The sequence below is a fragment of the Haliotis asinina genome, chromosome 11, assembly GCF_037392515.1.
Source record: "Haliotis asinina isolate JCU_RB_2024 chromosome 11, JCU_Hal_asi_v2, whole genome shotgun sequence".
NCBI lineage: Eukaryota > Metazoa > Mollusca > Gastropoda > Lepetellida > Haliotidae > Haliotis > Haliotis asinina.
The window spans coordinates 24,978,242-24,991,579 of record NC_090290.1 but is presented as its reverse complement, the minus strand read 5'-3'; the positions used below and the strand labels follow the sequence as shown (position 1 = coordinate 24,991,579).

At 37.6% G+C, this 13,338-nt stretch overlaps 1 protein-coding gene across 1 annotated transcript in view; it reads right to left on the bottom strand.

Moving 5' to 3' along the window:
• Positions 1–13,338, bottom strand: part of LOC137255931 (receptor-type tyrosine-protein phosphatase N2-like) — a 221,384-nt gene that overhangs the window by 117,013 nt on the left and 91,033 nt on the right. The window contains exons 7-8 of the mRNA XM_067793531.1: positions 10,149–10,313; positions 2,940–3,009 (exon numbers count right to left, since the gene is read on the bottom strand). Of these exons, the coding sequence (XP_067649632.1) occupies positions 2,940–3,009; positions 10,149–10,313 (235 nt within the window). The remainder of the gene's footprint in view (positions 1–2,939; positions 3,010–10,148; positions 10,314–13,338) is intronic.

The following is a 13,338-nucleotide window of genomic DNA, read 5'->3' as shown; positions in this document are numbered from 1 at the left end:
AATGCAGGAGACAGAACACTGAATGTTACATTGCAGGAGACAAAACACTGAATGTTACATTGCAGGAGACAAAACACTGAATGTTACTTAGCGGGAGACAGAACAATGAATGTTACACTGCAGGAGACAGAACACTGAATGTTACTTGGCGGGAGACACAACACTGAATGTTACACTGCAGGAGACAGAACAATGAATGTTACATTGTAGGAGACAGAACAATGAATGTTACATGGCGGGAGACAGAACACTGTTACATTGCAGGAGACAGAACACTGAATGCTACATGGCACAAGACACTCTGAACACTGAATGTCACATTGCAGGAGACAGAACACTGAATGTTACATTGAAAATGAATGTTACAATGAAGGAGACGGAAGACATGTTATACTGCAGGAGACAGAATATTGAATGTTACATTGCAGGAGACAAAACACTGAACGTTACATTGCACGAGACAGAACAATGAGTGTTACATAGCGGGAGACAGAACACTGAAATGTCACATTGCAGGAGACAGAACACTGAATGTTACACTGCAGGAGACAGAACAATGAGTGTTACATAGCGGGAGACAGAACACTGAATGTTACACTGCAGGAGACAGAACAACGGGTGTTACATAGCGGGAGACAGAACACTGAATGTTACACAGCAGGAGACAGAACACTGAATGTTACACTGCAGGAGACAGAACACTGAATGTTACACGGCAGGAGACAGAACAATGAGTGTTACATGGCAGGAGACAGAACACTGAATGTTACACGGCAGGAGACAGAACAATGAGTGTTACATGGCAGGAGACAGAACACTGAATGTTACGTGGCAGGAGACAGAAATGCCAGAAATAGGGTTATTAATTTGGATGGAATATCTAAAATGTTACCACAAAGACTCCACAAACTGATTTCATGGCTTAAAACAAAAATATCATGACCAAATGTCTTTCATTTATGGAAAGAGACTGCACATGGATATGTTCCCTATCATACAGTTCTGACATTAGCCAGTCTTTGTGTCTATGCTTTAGATCCAGGTGTTCTGAACAGATGGACACACCCGTTGGCACTGGACACTGTGGAGCCAGTGATATATCTGGCTGCGTAAATGCCATGTACATGATAAACATGAAACGTGGCGGGGCCCCTAGCAAGATTCTGGCGCGCCTGGAGATTAACCAGCTCTACCCACAGTGCTGGTCATCATCGTCCAGCACCTGCAAACCAGACCAGTGATCAAACAGACAATGTATTCTGCTCCATAGCACAGACACAGACACCACAGGATGCTGGAGGAATTACAAGCGATACATTAACTGTGATGGTAGTTTTGGAATCAAGGAGGACTACATGCTGTTTCTGCATACTCCTGACAGTCACAGACAGTTTCACATTGCACACAAACTCAAAATACATTATCTTTGAAACATTACATAATATTGCATACTGTAAATATGGAATCTTAGTAAACCTTATATCTATATATCTTCATGTCATGTAGATCCTAATCTCAAATCTACAATTTCAGTGTGTTGTATTACATCTGGGAGATGCTGCCACATATGAGGAAAGGTTGATATGGAACTACAATTTGAAACCAGTCTGAAGATGAATAAATGTTCAATTAATCTGTCCCAGGCCACGGGAATCCATTACAAGTCCTGGGCATTGAGATTACCAGCTGACAATGTTAAGTATCTGAGACGATGAACTGACAAGTCCTCACCATTAGATACACATCACGCTTTATACACACTACTCTAATTGGATCACACTGCTTTCAGAAATGCTTCTAAGATTTCTGAGACATACCTTCTGATGGAGTGAGTGAGTAAGGATGAATATCCTGGACAACTAGCATATGGCAATCTTATCACTGAAGTTATAAAACATTTGACAGTAGCTACAGTCTTAGAGCTAAGATCATCACAGGACCCTTGGCAGCTTTCAGCAAAAAGATCTTGTGCTATGACTCTCATCAGTATGTTGAAGTCTGGGTGTTACACTCATCAAAGCTATGAAATTGTTTTGTTGAACAATATCTTGCAGCCATTAACAAAGCTAGCATAGAGATATGCTAAGAAAGTCATGACCATGTATATATGCATTGTGTTGTATGAACGTGGGATCCAAATATGTATATATATGCATATGGGTAGTATGCATGTGGCATCATGTGCATGCGGGTCGACATGGGCGATGTGTTTGTAGGCTGATGTGGACGGTGTGTTTGTTGGCTGATGTGGACAGTGTGAATGCGGGCCGAGGAGGACAGTGTCTTCATTGGCTGATGTGGACAGTGTGCATGAGGGCCGTTGTGGACGGTGTGTTTGTGGGCTAATGTGGGACGATGTGTTTGTAGGCTGATGTGGACAGTGTGCATGCAGGCTGATATGAACAGTGTGTTTGTGGGCAGATGTGGACGGTGTGTTTGTTGGCGGATGTGGACAGTGTGTTTGTTGGCCGATGTGGACTGTGTGTTTGTGGGCAGATGTGGATGGTGTGCATGCTGGCCGATGTGGATGGTGTGTTTGTTGGCCGATGTGGATGGTGTGTTTGTTGGCCGATGTGGATGGTGTGTTTGCTGGCCGATGTGGATGGTGTGTTTGCTGGCCGATGAGGACAATGTGTCTGTGGGTGGATGTGGACGGTGTGTTTGTTAGCCGATGTGGATCGTGTGTTTGTTGACTGATGTGGTTGGTGAGTTTGTTGGCATATATGGGCTATATGTAGGCGGATCATGCAAGAGTCAGTCTTACCTATAAGAGTACATCAAGACACAATCACATTTATGAACTGGACATACAATAAAAATAATGCTGTACTTGGTATCATCTCTGACACAGGTAAGCAATGGATGGCATTTGTTGCACAGCTAACTACTGGGGCGAATATCTGACATGAATCAACTACTACACTGTATGCAACACTCACGGCTGAACCACTTCCATGTAAGCATAGCGGGTTTTAACCACATTGGACCTCTTTGGATCAACATCTTCATCTGAAATACAAAAACAATAGTCTAATCATTTTATGCAGACTGAAGAGAAACAAATCAAACAAAATTAGGCCTGATGAAGACATTTTGACTGGGTTTGACACATCCAACTCTCCAGGGCATAGGACAGTTTGCCCTATACAACAGGTAAAATTCAATCAGGAAACCAAGAAATTCAGTATAACATCTCGGTTACAACAATGGTACATGCAGTAGGAGTTGGTCACCAACAGACTTGATACAGTGACTAATGACACAAACATCTCTCTCTGTTTCAGTTATAGTAATATCGCTGACATGACAAAAACTAGACAAATTGTTTGAAGCTACAGAATTACTACACTTCCTTTCACTGTTTAGCTGTCATGAATGCATTCCATCATTCTCAGCACAAACTGTATGAATTTTCAACTATCAATAACTTTAATCAGGTTTGCCATGACACCTCAATACACACAAAAGAATCAAGAGAAAACCCAATATTTCTACCTTTATAAATACATAAACTCTGTTTCAAAACACTGCATGATAATGACCACAAAGATATTTTGATATTTCAGTTTCTAACATCCATAATCAGACTGAGTTTGGAACACATCCCTAGCAACTCCTCTTTACATCTTGAAATACACACGGAAAACAGGTGTTTCTGCAAGAAACTAGATTCTGTAACTCTGACATGTTAGCTGGTATTATGTCTAAATCTCACCTACAACAGCCCCCAATAAGATGAGTTGAGTTATTTTCATTCCATTTGAAAATATCACCATGTCGAAAACTACATCCTTTCGCCCATCATCCGGACATATCAGGTGTACAAAACACTAGCCTTCGGCAAACTATTTGCCATGCAATACAAAACTAGCTCCAACAAACAAAACACTGTTGAAAACTTCAGGAAATGAGAGTATTTACACATCATTAGTGTTGTATAAAATTTCAAATTACATTGTACGGATGCCATAATGAATTGTTAGTACTACCAAGTACCAGAATATGCAGCTAGCATGGGCAGTAATTGCACATGATGCCACTGTCACCAAATTCGGATTGTATGAGGCAAGTGGATCTCAGCACACAGAGGAGCTCAGGTGTTGACGTTTTCAACCTCGCGCTATAATCATCCCAAATACATCATCATCAGCTGCTAAACAACCTCCCATAATTCCTAACAGGAAGCTATTTACCCGAAATCTGAGAAACTTGCTTACAATGGCTCTTAAGCCACCACAAGAGGTGCAAACAGTCATGATCATTAAAATAACTGAAACACGTACTGTCTTCAGAATATGATGCTTTGAATATAATAAGCAACCACAAAAACTAAGCAGTAAGCTCTGCAGACCACAGTAAAACACTTCCATTACACGGCACTGCTTCTGCAGTGTCTGTGAATTCAGTTACAGAAGAAATATATAACACAATTTATGAGAACAAATGATTTTTCACACATAACAAAATAAAATATGCAACTTTATCTATTATTTCATTAACTAATAATTACTAAGACAAAGTGCCTAATTCTAGTCATTAAGACTCTAGTCAACTAGTCATTAAGACTACAACTCTAGTCATTAAGACTACAACTCTAGTCAACTAGTCATTAAGACTACAACTCTAGTCATTAAGACTACAACTCTAGTCATTAAGACTACAACTCTAGTCAACTAGTCATTAAGACTACAACACTAGTCATTAAGACTACAATTCTAGTCATTAAGACTACAACTCTAGTCAACTAGTCATTAAGACTACAACTCTAGTCATTAAGACTACAACTCTAGTCAACTAGTCATTAAGACTACAACACTAGTCATTAAGACTACAATTCTAGTCATTAAGACTACAACTCTAGTCATTAAGATAACAACTCTAGTCAACTAGTCATTAAGACTACAACTGTAGTCATTAAGACTACAACTGTAGTCATTAAGACTACAACTCTAGTCAACTAGTCATTAAGACTACAACTGTAGTCATTAAGACTACAACTCTAGTCAACTAGTCATTAAGACTACAACTCTAGTCATTAAGATTGGAACTCTAGTCATTAAGACTGAAGTTGAGACTGAAAATATGATGTGACACTGGGAACAACAACGCACCTTTGACCAGCCGAGCTGGAAACTGGTGCTATACAAACATTAGTATGTATGAACAAATAAATTTGGAGCATACTGAAACTATTCCCTCTAAGCATCTGAGAAGTGCATAAACATAAAACATGAGAAGCTAAAACGTAAAAACAAACCTATGAATTACTTTGTCTTTTGTGGCATTTGATCTCAGGCAGTGTTCAAGGACCAAGTAATATATTTTGACAGGCAGCTGCAGTTATCAAAGACATTTATTTAGCTTGTCAGCAGAAAGAACAGCATGTTTGAAAGTGAGTTCCCTTGAGGTGAGCTTCACCTATGGTGTACATCAGTTGTACATGATTTTAACTCCACTTCATGAAACACATGCCACCAGATGAAATATGCAAATCTACAACAACAGCTACTCACTAACTTAAGACAAATCTCATTAAATGCTCACATCTTTAACTCTAAGAACAAACATACTCCATTCTAAAGAGAAGCCACCCCTTATACACCAAGCATCCAGCAGTGATGTTTGGTAGTTTTTTATCACCATATGTCACAGTATTTGCAGGTTACAGTGATATTTATTTACAAATATAATATGTTCCTTAGTTTAAAAAAATGATTAAATTAATCTAAAGCCCAACTGTTTCTCGAACTGCTTATTTTGGTTATTTGTCTTCATAAAATATATAGTTTATTGTAATTCTTACAAAACATCTAAAATGAATATATTTGTCTTAAAATTACTCTGACCAGATCATTTAACATCTTGTACATAAGACACAGAAAGATAAGTCTGCACAGCTGACATGGAAACTTATGTCTTCAAAACAAAGTAGAATATTAAAGATTTTAGTTACACAAAAACATTACTGACCCCGGATCCCTTCCTGACAACTTCTATGAAGAACTGACCTATTTTTAAATACTTAGAGTGCAGAACAATAACAGCTCAGTGATGGGTTTTGACTTGAATAGTTAGATTCCAGACTAGCACATAACCAAACAATATCATTTATACCAGTATCAGTCTCTTCATCAATACTCAATCTTGAAGAGCTAACACAAGCTCAACACCAATATATGTATGTAGCGTTGTCTCGCCCTCAATTGTTTTATCATGTGGTATTCTGTTGAGAATGAGACTTTGGAAACACAATTTATCTTAACACAAATTACACTAAAGATCCATAAACTTTATAGTAAATTTAGTTCTGAGGCTATGCATATAAGAAAACTTAATTCTACCAAAAGCAGAGTTTACAACTCTACTTGTACACTGTGAAGGTACTAAAGAGTCCCAACTACATGTCCTTTTAAATGTCCAGAAACAGTCTATTGTTTGGTAAGGACCAATCTTTGACATGAAATATTATAAAAACAACACAATTGGTGTAGAATATTAACAATTGATGAAATAAAAAATTAGGAAATACTTTTACACATTCTGCATCCCAAACCAAACAAATTGTTTCACTAGCAAGTCTTGTTCAAACGTTGCCAAGTACATGGGTCTATAAGCTTACTGGTAATGTTACTACCCAACATGGAGCTGTGGACTTTTATTCTTAAATATGAGCTATCAGACTCTACAGCTCTGCTGAATCATGAAGATAAAACAAACATGTTTCGGACTGAATGTTTAGTGAAACCATAACTGGGTTGGCCAACACAAAATCCAGGCTAGAATTGATCTTCAGAAACCCATGCTTGCTATAAGAGTCATCTAATGAATTAAGATGGTCAGTTTTGCTGACTTGGTTGACATGTTTCATAATATCCCATCTTAGCTGCGTCGATCGGTGCTCATGATGTTGATCATTGGATTGTCTTGTCCTGACTAGATTGTTTTGGATATTAGTCATGCTACAATCTTAGATGATTTTATCTGTTATCCACATACTCTATGCTTGCTGCAGACAGAGTTTCCTAATAGCACCTACAGAAATGCATGTTGAAAGAGAAACATGACACTTCAACTACTGCGACTTTGGTGGATATATTTAAGCCACATGTGAAATCTGAAATTACCTATAACAAACATCATATCTGTAATCATGCATGCGAAGTTTGAGTTTCACAGGCGTGGTGTTATTTTTTAAAATTGCAACAACACAAGAAAAACAGTGGCATTGTATTGAATGTCACCTGGCCCTGTTGTAAGCAGAATAAATGTCAGCTGAGGATGTTGCTGACAGTTTAAAAATATCTTCTGCATAGAAACTGAAGAATAATGACTAACACTAAAATCTAATGCTTTGAAAAAATACGATGAGACCATAATCCTCATGCTTGTAATTTCATCAGAGGTTTTTACACAGTTACATGTGCTCAGTGTAACAAAACTAAAAGTAAAAACCTAAGTGAAAATTTAAAATATTCCAGAACATGGAACACGTTTTGAAACAAAACAAATACTAAATTGCCTTCACATTTTAAAAAAAAAAGTCATAGTAAGACAGCCTTAAGTGAATTTTTTCAATATATAGGTTGAGTTTGAGCGATTTTGGGTGTTATGTATTATTGATGTGTTTAAGGAGAGGAAGTTAGTGTGAGGATTTGCATGTTTTAGAGTACTTAGTGTCAATATGATAGCAAGTTTTAAAGTGTGCGACTAGGTTCCTATTTCTCAAAAAAAAAAATGAATAAATAAATAAAATTAGATTTTACTCAAATTTCAAACTGAGTTTGACAATATTAATCAGCTGCATTTTTTAACTCAAAAGCATTTTTGTAATAAAAAAGACTAAACATTTTAAGCAATCTATTCACCCAACTCAAACTGTCTACTATGATTTCAGGTGATTCTGGGAAATGAATTTTCCTACATTTTCTCAAATTTGGGTAAAAACTCCAACTTAGGTCAAGACTCAGACTTAAGTTTGTTTTGAGGAATCTGGGCCTCACCAAGACTCTGAACCAAGTTATTCATTAGTCATTAGTCTGCACCACAAAAGGTCATGTAATTTTTCAAACAGGTGAGCTAATAACTACAAAATAATCAATTAAATTACATTGTCAAATCAACTATAACTATAAACCACCAATACAACATACTAAACATGTTGCGCAAAGCTGGAAAAACAGGATAAAGAATGTAGACACAAAGAAAACACATGTATGTAAATATCATTCTTCATCTCAGCAGTTGGACATTCTGGCGCTGGTCCTACTTCCATTTCCCCTACCGCTGTGCTTGTTCTACCAATGTCCCTCCAGGTCTTGTAGGCAAGACTTAATCTGGTAATTTGTCAAATACCTTACACATGACTGTCTACAAAATATCATCAATCTCAGCAATTAGAGCAGCTCAGTGGTGTTCCTTGGGTCAACTACTTCAGTATGCTTGCACTTCTCAGAACTACTGAGTTCTCTGACAGCATGCTGTCATCATCTCATTGAGAAAGTGCAACATGTCTAAACCAGAATTCTGTTTGAACTTAACATCTATAATTTGACAGCTGTCTGGTATAGGGAGCTTTTCACAGGAGCTGCCTACCTTACTTTCATGGGATGAACATGTCAACTGAAGAAAATGTTTACTTACAATTATGTAAGTCACTTAGAAGCATTCATAATGAACCTGTTACATTTGCTGAAGCTAGTAATTCATTCTTCAAGGCATGTGTTTTGTGTTTTACTTTGCTGTTACCACAAAATGTCTGATTTTTGCTGACAAAGAAACCTGCGGTTACATGTTAATCAAATGCATTTTAGACAGGAACAACAAATACGGCATAACTAAACGAAACAGGTAAGGTCACCAGAGTTTGTAAAGTTTCCAGTGAGTGAATACAATGTCCTTTTTAGACATCCCCAATAATTTACACAAGAAATGGATTAAGACAGCTTACAGTGTATAAAATAAGTTGTGTGAAAACTTAATCTGGATTACAGAGCATCACTCACATTGTGAAACTGATCTCTGTCTCACAATTTCTGTCTGTAATGCTGAGAAAAGGTTGATACTGATACCCCAAGATGAATCAACACTGTAAATTTTACCACCATGCACTGGGACGATTGTTAAATAAATGTGGATTAGTCAGAATCTAGTTTTGCCATATTCCATTATTTTCCAGTGTTAATCCCTCCTAAACCCTGACTAACTCTCACCCCAACACTGTTTCCCAATCCCTTATTCCACCTTTACCCAGTGCTTGCGGTTCTGTTCAGTTCCTTACCAGTTCTGGACCTTGTTCTACAAAGTGATTGAGGTGCTAAGATGATCGTAACTCTCATACTTTAACACAGACTTTGATCACTTTGAGAAACAGGGCCCTGAACTCTAAACGAAAACACCTATCTTCATCTGAACTTAACTTTAACCCTAAATCTACAACATACAAAACCTGGCTTAGACCCTCGCCCAGTAAGACAACCAACAAGAACCATGATAAGATCAAACACCTTCAGTATCCTATTGTTGTTGTTTTATCCAGGCTAACCACTAACCACCCTCCAACATACATCCTGATCAGCTACAGATTTGGAAAACAAATTAAATTTAGGATTCTCAGATGGGTGACAATGTTTGGCAGCTTGACTCCAGAGAGTTTCTAGGATGTCAGTCCTGGCCTACAGCGAAGCACATGTGATACATGTGGTCTCACCTTAGACAAGTGAGTTTGTTCAAAATTGCCTCTGTTCACCAGCAGAAAAAGGGTACCCAGTGGGATAAGTCATGTGATTATTAATCTTCAATCACCTCACAGAAAGCTTAGGTTATGTGGGGTAATAATAATCAGACTGTGCCCTTTCTAGTGCTATGAGCATATGAGTTCAGCACATTATAAATGGTGTTCTTCATCTTTCCCTTCTTTATCTCATTATTTCATACACACTGACTTAGATATAACAATATATCTACAGAACTACATGAAATGTACTGTTTCATATTTCAAATGTTTTTATGTGTAATGTCAGCAATATTATAAGCCCAAATGTGGCTTCCACACCACACACGATCTAAGAGTCATGATTCAAGGCGCCGCTCATCAAGTATGCACAATAACTACAGAACTGCATGTCAAACATTAAATTCCTGAAACTTACAAGATTCTGTTTCTTCTACATCTGGTTGGTCCAATGCTTTCTTGTCGACAGGGAACTCATCCATTGGTGGAGCCACCATAGCTTCTGATTGGCTGATTGGTACTTCAGGAAGCTTCTCAACAAGAGAGTTCATGACATCAGAGTTGCTTCCCTTGTCCAGAGCTTCTGTAAACACAGGCATGGACATACAGCTCGAGGCAGTAAATCTCTCATTTGATTAACATATAACTGCAGGTTTCTTTGTGAGAAAAAACTCATAGACATTTTGTGGTAACACGCAGCAAAGTAAAACTGTGTAGTGAATGCCCACAACAAAGAATGAATATTAGGTGCCCCACGGCCAAAGAAACATATATGAAATAAGACGTGTATCAAATAATGCCTACATTTTTTAACAATATATTACCTGTCTGTATACAAACTGAACAATTATTCACTGGGTGCATGTGTGGGTAAGTTTAGTTTTATGGCACACTCAGCAATATTAGAGCTATATGGCATTGGTCTGTAAATAATCGAGTCTGGAGCAGACAATCCAGTGATCAACAGCATGAGCACCAGTCTGTGTCAGCCAAGTCAGCAGTCAGATTGACTGATCCTAATTGTCACCTCAGCTGACAAGCATAGTCGCCTTTTGTGGCAAGCATGAGTGAAGACCTATTTTACCCCAGACCTTTATGGGTCTTATTCACTCGGATCATAATAGAGTCTTTTTTTTAAATTTTCCCTTCACAAAAAAAGTACCCAAAAATAAAATGGAAAACATGAAAAATAAAATGATGAATCGATCAATTTTAAATTAAACATTAAAACAAGTGCAATATCACAGATGAACTTGGTTTACATTTGAAAATTCCTGCAGGTACAAAACCAACTTTGCACTTGTGCTCCTAGCTCACCTTAAAAAAGATTAACTTGCCGAGTGAAATACTTTACTGAACCTGCTAAATCAAAGAATTGCAACCCATCCGTATTAACAAAATTGCACAAAATCGCCACAAACTCCCAAGTCCACTGTTGAATCTGACTATATCCTAAGCATTCATTTCTTAATCATGATCAAATGGTAATGACCCCATGTGGTCATTATCTGGTAAGCATTTATCATCCAAAACTGTGCTGCACAGCTACAAGATATTGCTTCTGTGAGATCAAATGATATCTCTTAAGAAATATCTCAAGCCTTGGATATTTTAACGCTATCAACCCATGTTGATATAACTGATATCAGTAAACACTTGCGTGAGATTCTCTATATCCTACCCAGCAGTGGTGGTATATATAACCTATAGGTTAGCTTCATAATATCTTATCTGTCATGCCTGATATCTCACAAATGTGATAAATGAATTTCCTGGTTGTATTACACTAACATATCAGCAATAAGCTCATGAACATCTACATCTATAGTCTCTGGAGTAACAGTCACCTGACCAGTGAAGTTTATAGCTGACACATTTACCCAACAAACTGGTAGTAACAGTTCTGATTCAAAATCTTGAAACAAATCATACCATGTGTTTTTATATTAGATAACACAATTACATCAATCTGGATCACAAACAAGAAATATTCAAGCGGAGAGAAGATGGTCAGATCTTTTTTCAATAAATGAGAAATAAGTGAATACAAGACCAATATGACACAAAAATAATTATCAAAATACCTAATGGTCTTTGAGGGCTTATTCAACTGTACACAGCTGTCTGCCAACCCACGACAGTTTCACCAGCAAATTTGTACATAGTTTAATGATAGGCCGGGGACACTGGCTCCTACATGAGGTCATGAGAAGACAGGAATTGTCTGCTAGCATGCTGGTTTGTGGCCAGGGCTGTTGATCTGGCAGCTGTAATGAAGGCACTTCTTGACAAGCTGGACTGACACTACCCTACCTACTGCCCCTATTCCTGGAACTCAGAAGCTGGGCGGACTTCCTTGGTGCAGACTCTAAACCACCACAAACGGAGTACATGGATGTACAGGAACACATATTTCGTCATTAAGGCCGATTTGCCAGATCCCCTTATTTTCAGTATCAATTAAATGGAGACATTGTCTTTCCCAGTATGGGGGTCTTAAAACCTTATTATGAAAAGAAGAATATTTTAAGAAATCTCCCTTTTGAGAAAAGGCGTCAGCATTCAGTTTCTGTGTAGGTGTAGCTGACAAGAGACCAGCAAAGACTAAATAACCATAAAAATATTCAAACTGAATTAAATTCTTTGCAAGTGTACCCTGGTTTGACTGAGCCCTAGGGTTGAATGGTATAGAATAATCAGTCACTGATCTGTAATCCAAAAAGGAAGGGTACTTTTTATTAAGGCAGGCTTTGCCTGTTTCAAAGAGCTACTTGAAAAGGTCAGAGCATGTGATCACTGCAATTAATTCCAGTGTGCAAAGGGAAATGTAGACGTTTTGGCTGCACATATAGTAACTTCTTCTTGGACTATAACAAACTAATCACATTTAATTTAGATTTTCTTCAAATGCAACATTAGATGTGAGTCTTAAAATATATTACCATCTGGATGTGAAGAAAAATGTTGAATGTGTAAATTCAAAATAATAATGGTGGAACCTGTCAAAGGAAGCATGAAGACAGGCATCTCGTTTAGGATTACACAAGGAATTAATGCAATGCTGCCAGCTGAATATGTCTCCGTGAGCTGTTCTACCTCAGGGTGTAATCAAGCCACAGAACATGACATTTAGTGACAATGATGCTAACAGTCACTAGCTAAAATTATATCAGCATTAACAAAAACAAAACCTTGACCACAATATTGTCCAAAAGACAAGGACACAAGGAAAAGTATGACAATCAGGAAATATTGTATTCATATTTTGTAAACAATGGAAAAGTGAAAGATATATTGTTATCACAAGGCAGTGTGAGTTTAAGCAATATCCCACTTTTTGGTATTTGATGTTGTTTCAACCAGCATAAAATTAAACAATCAAATAAAAAAACGGATATTTATGCAAACTTGGAAGAAATCAATTTGCAAATGTAAACTTAAAAAGTAGGGGAACCTGAACTTTCAATTTGTATAGGAACTGTAAACATTTACTAACGTTTCATTGACAGACATTTCATGAACAAATGACTGTTTCTCTTTGTCACCATCCCCAAACACAATGCACTGGATGCACACACACAACACAATAGCCCCATTTATGTGCATGG